A 12,654-nucleotide genomic window follows, 5' to 3' on the forward strand; every position below is an offset into this window, starting at 1 on the left:
GTGAGTTAATTTTTAATGTAAATGTTTTAATGATTTATGTAAAAGCTTTACATTTAAATGTTTCTATTTAAAAACATGAGGGAATGTAACATTGTTAAACATAACTCCCTTTCACACACGCGGGGGTACGATACGAAGGGAGACTTTCAGGCCTAGTTCTAGGCTTTAGGCCTAGCTGTAGGCTTTAGGGCGCTGTGAGTTTTTTTATTTAATTTCAAATTTTTAATTAAAAAAGCTATTTCAGGTAATTATTAGGGCGCTGTGAGTTTTTTATTTAATTTAAAAGTTTTAATTAAAAGCTATCTCAGGGAATTATTAGGGCGCTGTGAGTTTTTTTTATTTAATTTCAAAGTTTTAATTAAACGCTATCTCAGGGAATTATAAGGGAATGTTACACGTGTTTAGCCAGGAAAGCCTCATTAATTTAAATGTTTTAATTAAAAGCTATCTGAGGGAATTATAAGGGAATGTTACACTTGTTTAGCCAGGAAAGCGTCAGAGTCTAAAGGTTTTTGTAGGGTCATGCCAAGTGTTTGCAGTAGGGGGCGATGTTGCTACCAGGATAGCGTCACTAAGTCTACCACCTGAAGACGGAGACTTGTGTTGCCTCCGAAACGTCGTGATTTAATTTATTTTCATTTGTTATTTTATTTCTATTATTTTTTTCCTGCATGACTTTACCGAAAAAAACCTAAGAGTATGACCCATAACTTTTACTGATGACGACCGCTTGTTTTTGTTTATTTTCTTTGAACCCATCTTCGTGACTTTACCGAAAGACCCAAATAACATAACTTTGTTTTATTCCTTCGCATATTTATATCTGTTTTAAATAAACATTTTTAAAATATATAAAATGTTAGTGAACTAAATGGGGGGTCACAAGACATCTGGATCACCCTGTACAGTTCAAATGTACAGTATGGTAACTTATGTAACTAATAAAATCCACATGTTTATAGACGTTGAATATATGAATATTGTTTACGTTTTATATCGATAAAATGAAAACAACGCGATTAAACAATTACAACTCTTGTCATAAAATATAAAATCAAAACTATTCTATGATAAGAAAATAAAACACGCCACACTTGTAGCCAATTTAAATTAAGTTTAGACAAATCTGGTCACCTCCAACCCTTTGATTTAAAGTGCGTCTCATACCGTAATCCCCAGAATACGTGTATTATTGCACGTTACTTATACATGATATTTAAAAACACACAAAGCAAATATACCAGATACTGTAATACATTTCCACATTACAATAACATGAACTTGTCACGGTTGTTTGAACTGTATACTCCTCGCTGGTAAATGTACGTTGGTTAAAATATAATTCGACACTGATGTTATCCGTGGCTAGTAATTGCACGTGCAGTTTGAAGAGAACTTAAAATCAGTGTCATCTTCGGATTATCCGGCAGTGCTGGGATAGGCAACCATCATACACGTAAACTTAAATTTTTATTTTACTTTTATTATTTTTTTACCTACGTGACTTTACCGAAAAAACCTAAAAATATGAAACTTACATTTTTATTTTACTTTTATTAATTTTAATTTTTTACCTACGTGACTTTACCGAAAAAACCTAAGAATATGAAACTTAAACCCCTTAATCCGTATCGTTTGACTGCACTTCCATGCTCACGCACATGGTGTGGATTTGACTTCCGACTACTGTAATTAAAGACATTACTGTGTGTCCCCATGTTTGCCGCTGGACGGGAGGTGCTGGGCGAGGCTTGGTGACGTCACAACAACGGCTTGGTGACGTCACAACAACACGTGACGCGTCACGTGGTTTTTTTTTGTGGGGGTGCCCACCATTTGGCGTGTTCATCCAGCAGCTGATTGAGAAAGGAATATCTTCGAAATGGCTGACGATGTTACAGCAAAGCAGCAAGGTAGATGAGCCTGAAAGACGTCCAAATAAGGCGTTTGTGAGTCATTTTGAACTCCATTCAGCTCTCCAAGCTTCGTCGGGAAGTTAAACTCGCATTGTTGAAGGCTTAAAGCGCATGGCTCCAAAAAAGAAGGCTTCGCGTGACGACTTCCAGCGACAGCGCTGGACGTTATTATTAAGGCGCTTGATGAATGGGAAGACGACTGCTCGGGTTTGTGGCGATGGTGGTAAATTGGTCGTCTTAGTGCTTATAAGAGGAAAGGGTGTGCTCTGACGTTGCGTCTGGCCGGTTAGCTCAGTTGGTTAGAGCGTGGTGCTAATAACGCCAAGGTCGCGGGTTCGATCCCCGTACGGGCCACGAATGTTTTTATTTTGTTTAGAGGTTTTCAAGAGTGACTTCGAGCGTATGTTTTGTTCGTGCAATCGTTTTCACATTGTATGTGTGTATTATTATTTTTGCAATCGCAAACAAAATGGTTTGCGTACTGACCGATCGGTAACACTATTGCGTTATGTTGGTAGTTATATGAGGTATGGTTAGCTCTTGCAAAAGTGTGCGGGGGATTAGCTCAGATGGTAGAGCGCTCGCTTAGCATGCGAGAGGTAACGGGATCGATGCCCGTATCCTCCAAAGGCCAATATTTTTTTTACACAATTTTATTTGTCACCCCAAACATTAACGTTTTCACTTAACATGTTTAACCTACTTCATTAATGATGATTACCGATTGTCTTAAAGCAAGCTCATTGTTACATTTTGTCTACGTTTTAATTGTGCATTTGACCGGCCCTCCACGTTATCGTTCAGTTTCCACAGACGGACACAAGGAGGCGCTAGCAGACAGAGCCACGAGGAAGCCCCCAGTATGCCTCCCGTCTCTCATTGCGATTTCATTCATTGTTTTTTTTATACGCTTTTATTTAACTCACTCTGTCTGTTGTTGTTGTTCTTCTTGTTGTTGTCGTTGTTGTATCCTCAAATCGTGTAACTAAATTTTAACCCACTTCCCAATGTGGAATCGACTGCAAACTTGGTATACGTATATCATACTGATGACAATACTATATTCTATCATAAAACATTTTTTAAAGTTTAAAGATCTTTTTACACGCTTTCTATTAACTCACTCTGTTGTCGTTGTTGTATCCTCAAATATTGTAACTCAATTTTAACCCACTTCCCAATGTGGTACCGACTGCAAACTTGGTATACTTACGTCATACGGATGACAATACTATATTATATCAAAAAAAATACAAATTGTTTTTTTTATATGTTATGTTTCGGCTTGGGTCTAATTGTCCACGCTCAACTGACGTTGGCTGTAATTGGCCACGATGGCAAGCTTCGGGGCCACTTCCTGGAGTCGTGGAGTTCTTCCATTACGAGTACATTTCATAAAAGCGTGTTTTTAAAAAAGTTTTTTTTTAATATGACTTACTTTCAAAGATACATGATTACTTTTCACATTGTGGTGAACGTAGCGGCCTCTAGTGGCCGGAGTAGTCGCGCGAATCCATTGCGTACAACATACGAGGCGAAATAAAATTGATTCTGGCACGTACCGGAGTGTAAGACGCTGCGTCTTACACTCCGTCTTAGACGCACACCTCCCCCCAACTGTTGCTTATAAAATACCGGCAAGGTGATGCGTCTTATAATCCGGTTAATTCGTAAATATCGATTCTCAAATGAATATCGATCATCAAATCTTCAAACCGCCTGTGTGCGATTAACACATATTTTTTATTTTATTTTATTTCCCTTCTACGTGACTTTACCGAAAGAACCAAGAATATACATCCACATCCGTTTAGGGGCCGTCCATAAATGACGTCACGCACCTGGGGAGGGGGGTCAGACATTTGTGACGACGGGGGGGGGGGGGTGAGAAATGTGACGTCACGTAAAAATGCGCAACTTTAAATAAATATAGACAACACGTTCTACTTAATTAAATAGACTTTTTTAATAAATGTTTTCTCAACATCAGAGTGCAGCGCCACATTCCCGGAGCTTTACCCCAGATACGCCCCTTCATAATAAGTCATCATGTAATGCAGCTATAACCGTAATTACCCCAGCAGACCGGCAGGTGTCACCCTGTCATTACGTATGTAAAAACTGGTCATCAGAAAACACGTCTGGAATGTAATTCTCATCAGGCCCCATGGTATTAACAAGGGCAGTCTCCAACTGTTTGGGCTCTCCGTTGATGTACTATGAAGTAGGACCATTGTCCGAAACGTCACCTACCATATAAATACTTCTTAAATATGTTTTTTATTTAAAGCTTTCGTGACTGCAGGGATTCATATTCTTGGTTCTTTCGGTAAAGTCACGTAGAAGGGAAATAATAAAATAATATAAATATAAAACAATACAAATTCTCACGACGTTTCGACTGCAACACAAGCAATCATCATCAGGTGTGAAATCCACAGCAATAAATTTTCTTAAATTATTTAAAGGCAACGTTTTTGACGAAGTGTGTTGAGTTTTGTTTCGTAATAATTGATGTTTTAAAAACGTCTAATAGGCTACGTTTCACGTGCCAGCCGCTAGAAGCCGCTAGTTCGAGATCAAAACATTTCCACAGCGGCGCGTGTTGCTGATGGCTACTGGTTGGTGGTGGTGGTTGTTGTTGTGAAAAAAATTCACGGCCATGTAACAAGAGCTGGGTGGGAGTGTCAACCCCCTATGTTTGTTCCCCAGGATGAGATTGTGTAACCACTGAAGCCATCCCCTTCCACGGCCAAACAGCCCAACAGCTGATCCTTCACCACCCACCCACCCATATTCCATCTCGGTCTATTTTGGTTCCAGCATCAGAGCCTCAGAGAGAGAGAGAGGCCGGATACACTCACTCACTCTGTGGCGCAGTCCGTTTTGTTTTATTGGTTGAGTTTATATATGTGTACTGTATATAATTGTGTACGTGATTTTGGCGTGAAGTGATATCAAATTGTTAAGGATATTGCCAGTTTGTGAGTCACCGCATTCAACATAATATGGATCGTGCGTAATGCTTGCAGAGTGAACTTCGAGTTCTGAGAGCAGATTGACCTTAAAGAGGTATGTATGTCATTCCGTTTGCACTGTCACTACTTGCACCTTAAATGTCACGTCAAGCAGTAAAACACTTCACGAGACTTTACTCTTAACTGATGTATAAATATCACTGTACATGTACAGCCCTTTGTCAGTCCACTGCTGGATGAGGGCCTCTAGGATGGGGGGTCATGCAGGGTCCCTTGACCATACTTCACCACGCTGGTCATTGCGGGTAGATTCATCCACCCATGTTAGGACTTGGTCGACCGGACACTGTTTCGTCGCATCCACTGTGCTCTGCCACCACCCTGCAGGTCACAATACTTATTTGGAACTGATGTTCGTGTTGAGTTTGTTGTCCTTCCCCCGCACGTTCAGATTAGCGCGGTTGGCTACGTACGGTGCGAAAAAAGTTCAACGTGCATACGTGTCTTTCTGCAACCCAAGGTGGCTCTTACAAATCTAAGACTGACTGGCCTCTTGATGAAGTATGTTTCCTCTTACCCCACAGTCTGGAGATGCAGGCAGGAGGGGGCAGCACGGGCAGTGTGAAGGAGAGATGCAAGAGACTGAGCGAGCGGTCGGGAGCAGGAGAGAAGCCAGCCTTGCGTGGAGTGGTAACCCACACAGCAAACGAAGGGATTTGTTCCCGATATTCGGATTAGTCCTAAATGTGGAGCGTACATCGGCCGAGACGATTTTTTTGTCACCTGTATGACCTCACGTGCGTGATTTTCCTATCAAAAGTGGTGCCACGTGCGACCGGGTGACGTCACTATTGTTAGCAAGGAGACTTACATTAGTACATATTGTGAATTATCCGAAAATCAAAAAACATTTGAAAAATTGCCCTTAAAAATTCAACCATCCAAAATCCTAAATTCAACCATAATACACATGTATGCATCAGTGAAAACATTACTTATCGCACTTTGCCGATCCACTGCTGGATGAAGGCCTGCCATGCCACATTGGTGATCGGGGATGTGACATCACGGCACTGGTCAGTGTTGATGAAGCGGTGGGGGGTGGTGGAGGGGTGAGGGCAGGTATGAGTCAAAACCTCACAAAGCACTTGTGAATGCTGGCAACTAAATTAAGCGGCTTATTATAATAAAGGTGACATTCTGATTGATGATGGTGTTGACATGTTACTTCTCATTTTGCCGACCACAATAACCCTATAAACAATGCTGCTGCTGATGGTGATGACGAGCCGGGCATGTGGCTGCCTGTCATCCAGCACTGTGGAGACAGCAGCGAGGGTTGGGGGGGGTTCATCGCACAGCGGTTGTGAAACTCCCTTCATACGGGCATCGAGGTGCCATACCCTAGCTCGCCAGGAGAAAGCGGTGCAGAAAAAAAAATGTGGACTCCTCCTATCCCGTCTGTTTGGAATAGAGCGTTTCCCCCTGGCATGCGTGGGTTTTTCCGGACACTCCGGTTTTCTACCACATGTAAATTACTCAATGATTAGACAATAACACCTTGATATTTAGACGGCAGAGCTTGGAAGTGCCCGCTCATCGTGTGGCTGTTGCGGTCTTCTCCGCTCGTCTTGTGGTTCCTCCTCGCGCATCTTGAGTCATCATCTCTCGGCAAGTGGACCAATCGCCACCTGTACGGGGATAGAGTGTTGCCCCCTCGCTTGTGTGGGTTCTCATCGGGAGCTCCGGTTTCCTCCCCGAAGAAAAAATTGACAAAAAATATTTATCAGTAACAAAAATATAAACGATACAATCCCTGACCCCCCCCCCCCACCCCTTGCCCAGCGCTCGACCGCGGGTCGCGTTCTGCGCTTGCGAGCCGCCGTGGCGTGCGACGACGTGGTCTCGGCTCGCCGGTTGCTGCGGGAGATCATCGGCTCCAGCGTGGACGAGACTCCCGGATCGACGGCCGCTCCCGCTCCCGTCGCCAACGCTGACCTCCAGGGGAACTCCCACGGCTGGGCCACGGTCGCCCAGGTGCGCGACCGCAACGGCTGGACGCTGCTTCACCTCGCCACGGTGCGCGGGAGCGAGGGATGCGTGCGGCTGCTCCTGCAACACGGAGGTCAGAGATGCCATTGACATGTGCCGCGCACTGGAACGTGCCAACGTGTGTTTCCATTGCAGGGAATTACCGTATTCTCCTTAATTGATACGATATTTTTTGTATCCCGGGGGAAGGAGCGAGTAAGCTCAAAGGTCACCCCTGGTTGGGCGGGAGGGGGCGGAGATATAGGAATGGCACAACAGATGTTGTCAGTGATACAACAAAACGGCATCATAACGACAAAGGACCATATAAACAATCGAACACGTGCGAACGCATTTGCAGCAGCAACTCTTCAAGGTGAATAACATTCACTGCAATGCAATTATGAACTTTAATTACTGTATGCATCCTACACTACATGCCAGTGAACATGAGCTGGCACTGCTGACATCCAGCAGAGTTCGAATCGAGGTCTAGTCACTCTGTGATGTTTAATTCATTCAGCCCACTCACACAAAACAATTAAAGCCCATCATATTGCGTGTTTTCGGTTAATCTGGGTTCTGTGACTAAACAAGTTGTGACAATCAGCTCTGGAGGTGGGCATGGGTGTTGATGCACCACCTAATGTGGATAAGAAGCAATTGGAGTAACCTCAGAAGTAGTCTGTGATGCCATCTTCCAGAGGCCATTCTCTAACACGGAGCACTGTTACACTGCATCTCGTAACGCGATGTCAATAGAAGCCAAATATGAATAGAATTACAGGACACATGCATACAATAGACTGTCCGTCCTGGACTGCCAAAGAGTGCCATCCCAGTGATCATCGTTAGAATATTATTGAAAAAGCCGATTAAAAGTATAATCACAGCCCCCCCCCACCACCTAATCGGTGGCACGTGACTCGCTGTCTGTGGGCCCCCCAGTTGACCCGTGGGACGGCGATCAGGAAGGCGGCTTCACCGCATTGCACTACGCTGCCATGGGTGGGCGCGGCACGGTGGCGCGCATCCTGCTGCAGTCACCGGCAGCGGCGGCGGCGGCACCGGGGAGTGCCCCAACTCATGTGGCTGCACCGCCAGTGACCCAGCCGGAGATTGAGTCTCCATCAGAAGCCCACTTAATCGCCGACGCTCCATCAGAGACCCACATGGAGATCGAATCTCCATCGGAAGCCCAACCGGAGCACGTGGCTCCATCGGAGACCCAAATTATCGCTTCGATTCCGTCGGGAATCAATGCTCGCGGCGCAGGGAAACCCCCACTGGGGTCTGGACCGGGATCAGCTGGGGTGGACCGGCGGCTGGGGTTGGTGGCCGCACGCAGCAGAGATGGATGGACTCCGCTGCACGTGGCGGCCAGCTACGGGCATGATCACGTGTTGCGATTGCTGCTTAACTACGGGGTACGTCTGCGTGTCCTTGTGTGTGTGTGTGTGTCTGTGGAAAGGTTTTTTCATGGTGACGGCATTGCTGGTGGTGGTCGTGTGACTATTGATGATGCAATGTTGATGATGTTGATGATGTTGAAGAGGGAAGTGCTGCTGGTGGTCGTATGCCTATTTATGATGAAATGTTGATGATGTTGAAGAGGGAAGTGCTGGTGGTGGTCGTGTGGCTATTGATGATGATGATGGCATTGCTGGTGGTGGTCGTGTGGATATTTGACGATGACGATCATGAAAACGGCAGTGCTGGTGATGGTCGTGTGGCTATTGATGATGCAATGTTGATGATGTTGAAGAGGCAATTATTTGACGACGGCGGCACGGCAGGCGGACGTGGACGCGCAGAACGGGAAGGGGCTGAGCGCGCTCGTCTTGGCCGTGATGCGCGAGCGCGAGAGCTGCGTGCGCGCGCTGCTGGATTGCCGTGCCGACATCCGCGCCAACCACGACCTAGCGCTCTTCTCCGCCGTGCTCCGGGGCAGCGACACCATCTGCCGCCTCCTGCTGCAGGTGCCACGCTCACCGGGGGGTGGTTGATGGTGGCGGCGATGTTGGTGGTGGTGATGTTGGTGGTGGTGGTGATGGTGGGGGAGGTGGTGACGATGATGGGGGAGGTGACGGTGGCAATGGTGGGGGAGGTGGTGGCAATGATGGTGGGGTAGTTGGTGGTGGTGGCGATGGTGGTGGTGGTGATGGTGGTGTTGGCGATGGTGGGGAAGCGATGGTAGTGGAGGAGGTAGTGGCTGTGGTGGTGGGGTAGATGGTGGTCGTGCTGGTGGTGGGGAGAGGTGGCACAGTGGTGAGCACTCCGCATTACAAACCCGGCGACCAACAAGAATGGAAAATATTTGTTACAGGTCCTGGGCCTCCCCTAGCTCGACTCAGCCTCAAATGAGCACCTGGTGCGATGTGTGTATAACGTCAGCATTGGGGAGACAAAGGCGGCCGGGCGTGGTGCTGGCCATCTCACCCTGTCGTGTGCCGTATTGGCCTTCACGGGTGCTACTCGCCAACAGCACTTGCCCCAACAATCTGCTCAAGGCTCTACGGGGGGGGGTCCCCCCGATCTTTGTGTTTGTAGAGAGGCGCGGACCCACGTGCGAGCCGGCCCTGCGACGGCCTCACGCCGCTCCACGTGGCCGCCCTGCGGGACGACGCGGCGTGCTCGCGCCTCCTGCATGCCCACGGGGCCCACGCGGGGACCCCCAACGCCGCCGGCGTCTCGGCCTTCTCCGTGTGCGCCCGGCGCGCGCGGTCCGGCAGCCCCTGCCTGCAGTTCCTGCGACAAGCGGCATGTACGATTCCCCACCACCCCCCCCCCCCGGCTCCTACCACCCGGCCATGGGAATGTGGAATTTCAAACATTTCCGTGGCATCGGATTTGGGAATGAGAATTGGGACGATGTAAATACATCTGTAGCCGTGTGGCAGCTTGAGATTTTTTGTTTCAGTTCAAGCACTTGATCAATGCTGCTGCTCATGACAATGCTGCTGCCAATACTCCTTTTGCTGCTCATGATGATTGTCGTGAAGCTGCTGCTGCTGCTGATGTCGATGAAGCTACTGCTGATGATGAAGCTGTTAATGCTGCTGCTGATGGCCGATGACGATGATGCTTCTGCTGCCGATGCTGCTGCTGACGATGAAGCTGACGAAGCTGCTGATGCTTCTGCTGCTGATGATGCTGCTGCTGCTGATGATGATGAAGCTGACGAAGCTGCTGATGCTTCTGCTGCTGATGATGCTGCTGCTGATGATGATGATCAAGCTGACGAAGCTGCTGATGCTTCTGCTGCTGATGATGATGAAGCTGATGAAGCTGCTGATTCTTCTGCTGCTGATGATTCTGATGATGATGAAGCTGACGAAGCTGCTGATGCTTCTGCTGCTGATGATGCTGCTGCTGATGATGATAAAGCTGACGAAGCTGCTTATGCTTCTGCTGCTGATGATGATGATAAAGCTGACGAAGCTGCTGATGATGATGAATCTGACGATGCTGCTGATGCTTCTGCTGCTGATGATGATGAATCTGACGAAACTGCTGATGCTTCTGCTGCTGCTGACGACGAAGCTGCATGCTGCTGACATCCCACACGCGCGGTGTCTCTCTGTCCCTCCGTCTCCCTCCCCAACGACGCCGATCGCAGGCCGACCGCGCTCGCTGCTCGAGTGCAGCCGCGCGGCGGTGCGGCGGGCGGCGTGGCGCGCGGGGGCGCTGCCTCGCCTCGGGGAGCTGCCGCTGCCCCCCACGATGCTCCGCTACGTCCTCTTCAGAGGCATCGACCTCAGCGACGGCGACTTCCGCGACGAGGAAGCGCCGAGGCACGCCGGCGGCGGCGGCGGTGATGCGGGGCCGAGCAACCTGCCCCGCAGCCCGCTAGCGAACGGTGGTGGCCAGACGCGGCAGCAGCAGCAACAACAACAGCACTAGCTGTGATAGCAGCTGTGATAGCACCAGCTGTGATAGCAGCAGCTGTGATAGCAGCACTAGCTGTGATAACACCAGCTGTGATAGCAGCAGCACCAGCTGTGATAGCAACAGCTGTGATAGCAACAGCTGTAATAGCAGCACCAGCTGTAATCGCACCAGCTGTGATAGCACCAGCTGTGATAGCAACAGCTGTGATAGCAACAGCTGTGATAGCAACAGCTGTAATAGCAGCACCAGCTGTGATCGCACCAGCTGTGATAGCAACAGCTGTGATAGCACCAGCTGTGATAGCACCAGCTGTGATAGCAACAGCTGTAATAGCAGCACCAGCTGTGATCGCACCAGCTGTGATAGCACCAGCTGTGATAGCAGCAGCTGTGATAGAAGCAGCTGTGATAACACCAGTAGAAGCACCAGCTGTGATAGTACCAGCTGTGATAGCAACAGCTGTGATAGCACCAGCTGTGATAGCACTAGCTGTAATAGCAGCAGTAGAAGCACCAGCTGTTATAGCAGCAGCACTAGCTTTAATAGCAGTATCAGCACCAGCTGCGATAGCAGCAACAGAAGCTGTAATAGCAGCAGCAGCAGTCGTAGCACCAGCTGTAATAGCAGCAGCAGAATCTGTAATAGAAACAGCAGCAACAACAGCATCAGCTGTAATCCCACCAGCATCAGCTGTGATAGCACCGGCACCAGCTGCAATGAGGGCCCGATTAAGGTTCTTGTACTTCTGTTTTCGTAGGTACTGCCGCCCCTACGGTTCTGATGCCCCATGACACTACTACCGGCACTGTCACTCGCTTGTTTCAGGCGTACTTCGTCCAGCCGCTGGACAGATGTCGTTACTGCTGATACATCCATCGGTTAGTCTGTGCCCTGATTCGACGGGAGCGCGCTGTGTGCCGCAGATAAGCGGATTTGGTTTGAGATTATTGAGAGAGAAAAAAGGTACGCCTAAATATATGAGAGAACATTTCTTCAACTGTTTTACTGTGCTTATCATATCGGATGACGCGGCTTTAAAAGGATGCCGTTCATTTTCATCGATAACAAATTGAATGTTCTGACAGAATGACCACGTGGCGAGCACCGTATTGCTTTGCTTTCGTTTAAGCTGAAAGATGTTGGTTATTTTAGGTGTAATATGCCTCGCCTACAAGTCAACGACTTGTTACCACTGCGAAGAAATGACAACGAGCAGCCATAAAACACACACATACCTATTCAAGAAGATAAATTGGTGACAAAAAATGCATCATACAAACAACAACATGGTCAAAATGGTTTTTTTTTCGTAGGCCCTAGGCACAGTGCCTATTGTGCTTATTCGATAAAACAGCCCTGGCTGTAATAGCACCAGTAGCAGTAGCAGCAACAATAGCACGAACTGCAATAGCAGAAGCTGTAATAGCATCAGCAATAGCAGCAACGTCACAAAGCTCTGCCCCCCCCCCCAAACAAAAAAAACATGCTTCAAATCGCTTTATACTATTGTCATTGTAGTCTGTATTTAATGTGGCGCTGCACTCTGATGTTGTAGTAGAAAACATGTATTAAAAAGTATATTTAATTAAGCAGAACGTGTTGTCTACATTTATTTAAAGTTGCGCATTTTGATGTGACGTCACATTTCTCACCCCCCCCCCGCTCGTCACACATCGTCACAAATGTCTGACCCCCCCCCCCCCCCAGGTGCGTGACGTCATTTATGGACGGCCCCTGAGCATCAAACACGAGTAACGCAACCGAGAGCGCCCTATGCTGCTCTTTATCGGCTTTAGCGTCCGTCAGTCAACCTGTACGGGAGGCAAATTGCTTGGTTC

At 47.8% G+C, this 12,654-nt stretch overlaps 1 protein-coding gene and 2 non-coding genes across 5 annotated transcripts; all 3 read left to right on the forward strand.

The window, feature by feature from the left end:
• Window positions 1–140: 140 nt before the first annotated feature.
• LOC133353348 (ankyrin repeat and SOCS box protein 7-like) lies at window positions 141–12,368 on the forward strand. Of its 3 annotated transcripts, XM_061569521.1 has the most exons (10): window positions 141–194; window positions 1,738–1,913; window positions 2,721–2,776; window positions 4,949–4,988; window positions 5,479–5,584; window positions 6,740–7,019; window positions 7,874–8,352; window positions 8,722–8,904; window positions 9,476–9,689; window positions 10,545–12,368. In XM_061569521.1, the coding sequence occupies exons 5-10, from the start codon at window positions 5,486–5,488 to the stop codon at window positions 10,826–10,828; spliced, it is 1,539 nt and encodes a 512-aa protein (XP_061425505.1). In that variant the 5' UTR covers window positions 141–194; window positions 1,738–1,913; window positions 2,721–2,776; window positions 4,949–4,988; window positions 5,479–5,485; the 3' UTR covers window positions 10,829–12,368. The 3 variants fall into 3 exon arrangements, with proteins under 3 accessions (XP_061425505.1, XP_061425504.1, XP_061425503.1); XM_061569520.1 differs by lacking the exon at window positions 2,721–2,776; XM_061569519.1 differs by lacking the exons at window positions 141–194; window positions 1,738–1,913; window positions 2,721–2,776 and having other exon boundaries at window positions 4,282–4,988.
• TRNAI-AAU (transfer RNA isoleucine (anticodon AAU)) lies at window positions 2,197–2,270 on the forward strand. Its single transcript has one exon. It is a non-coding gene; the product is annotated as a tRNA-Ile (tRNA).
• Window positions 2,471–2,543, forward strand: TRNAA-AGC (transfer RNA alanine (anticodon AGC)). The gene has a single exon. It is a non-coding gene; the product is annotated as a tRNA-Ala (tRNA).
• Window positions 12,369–12,654: the final 286 nt, after the last annotated feature.

Source organism: Lethenteron reissneri, chromosome 43 (genome assembly GCF_015708825.2).
Source record: "Lethenteron reissneri isolate LAM-NWPU_2019-01 chromosome 43, ASM1570882v1, whole genome shotgun sequence".
NCBI lineage: Eukaryota > Metazoa > Chordata > Hyperoartia > Petromyzontiformes > Petromyzontidae > Lethenteron > Lethenteron reissneri.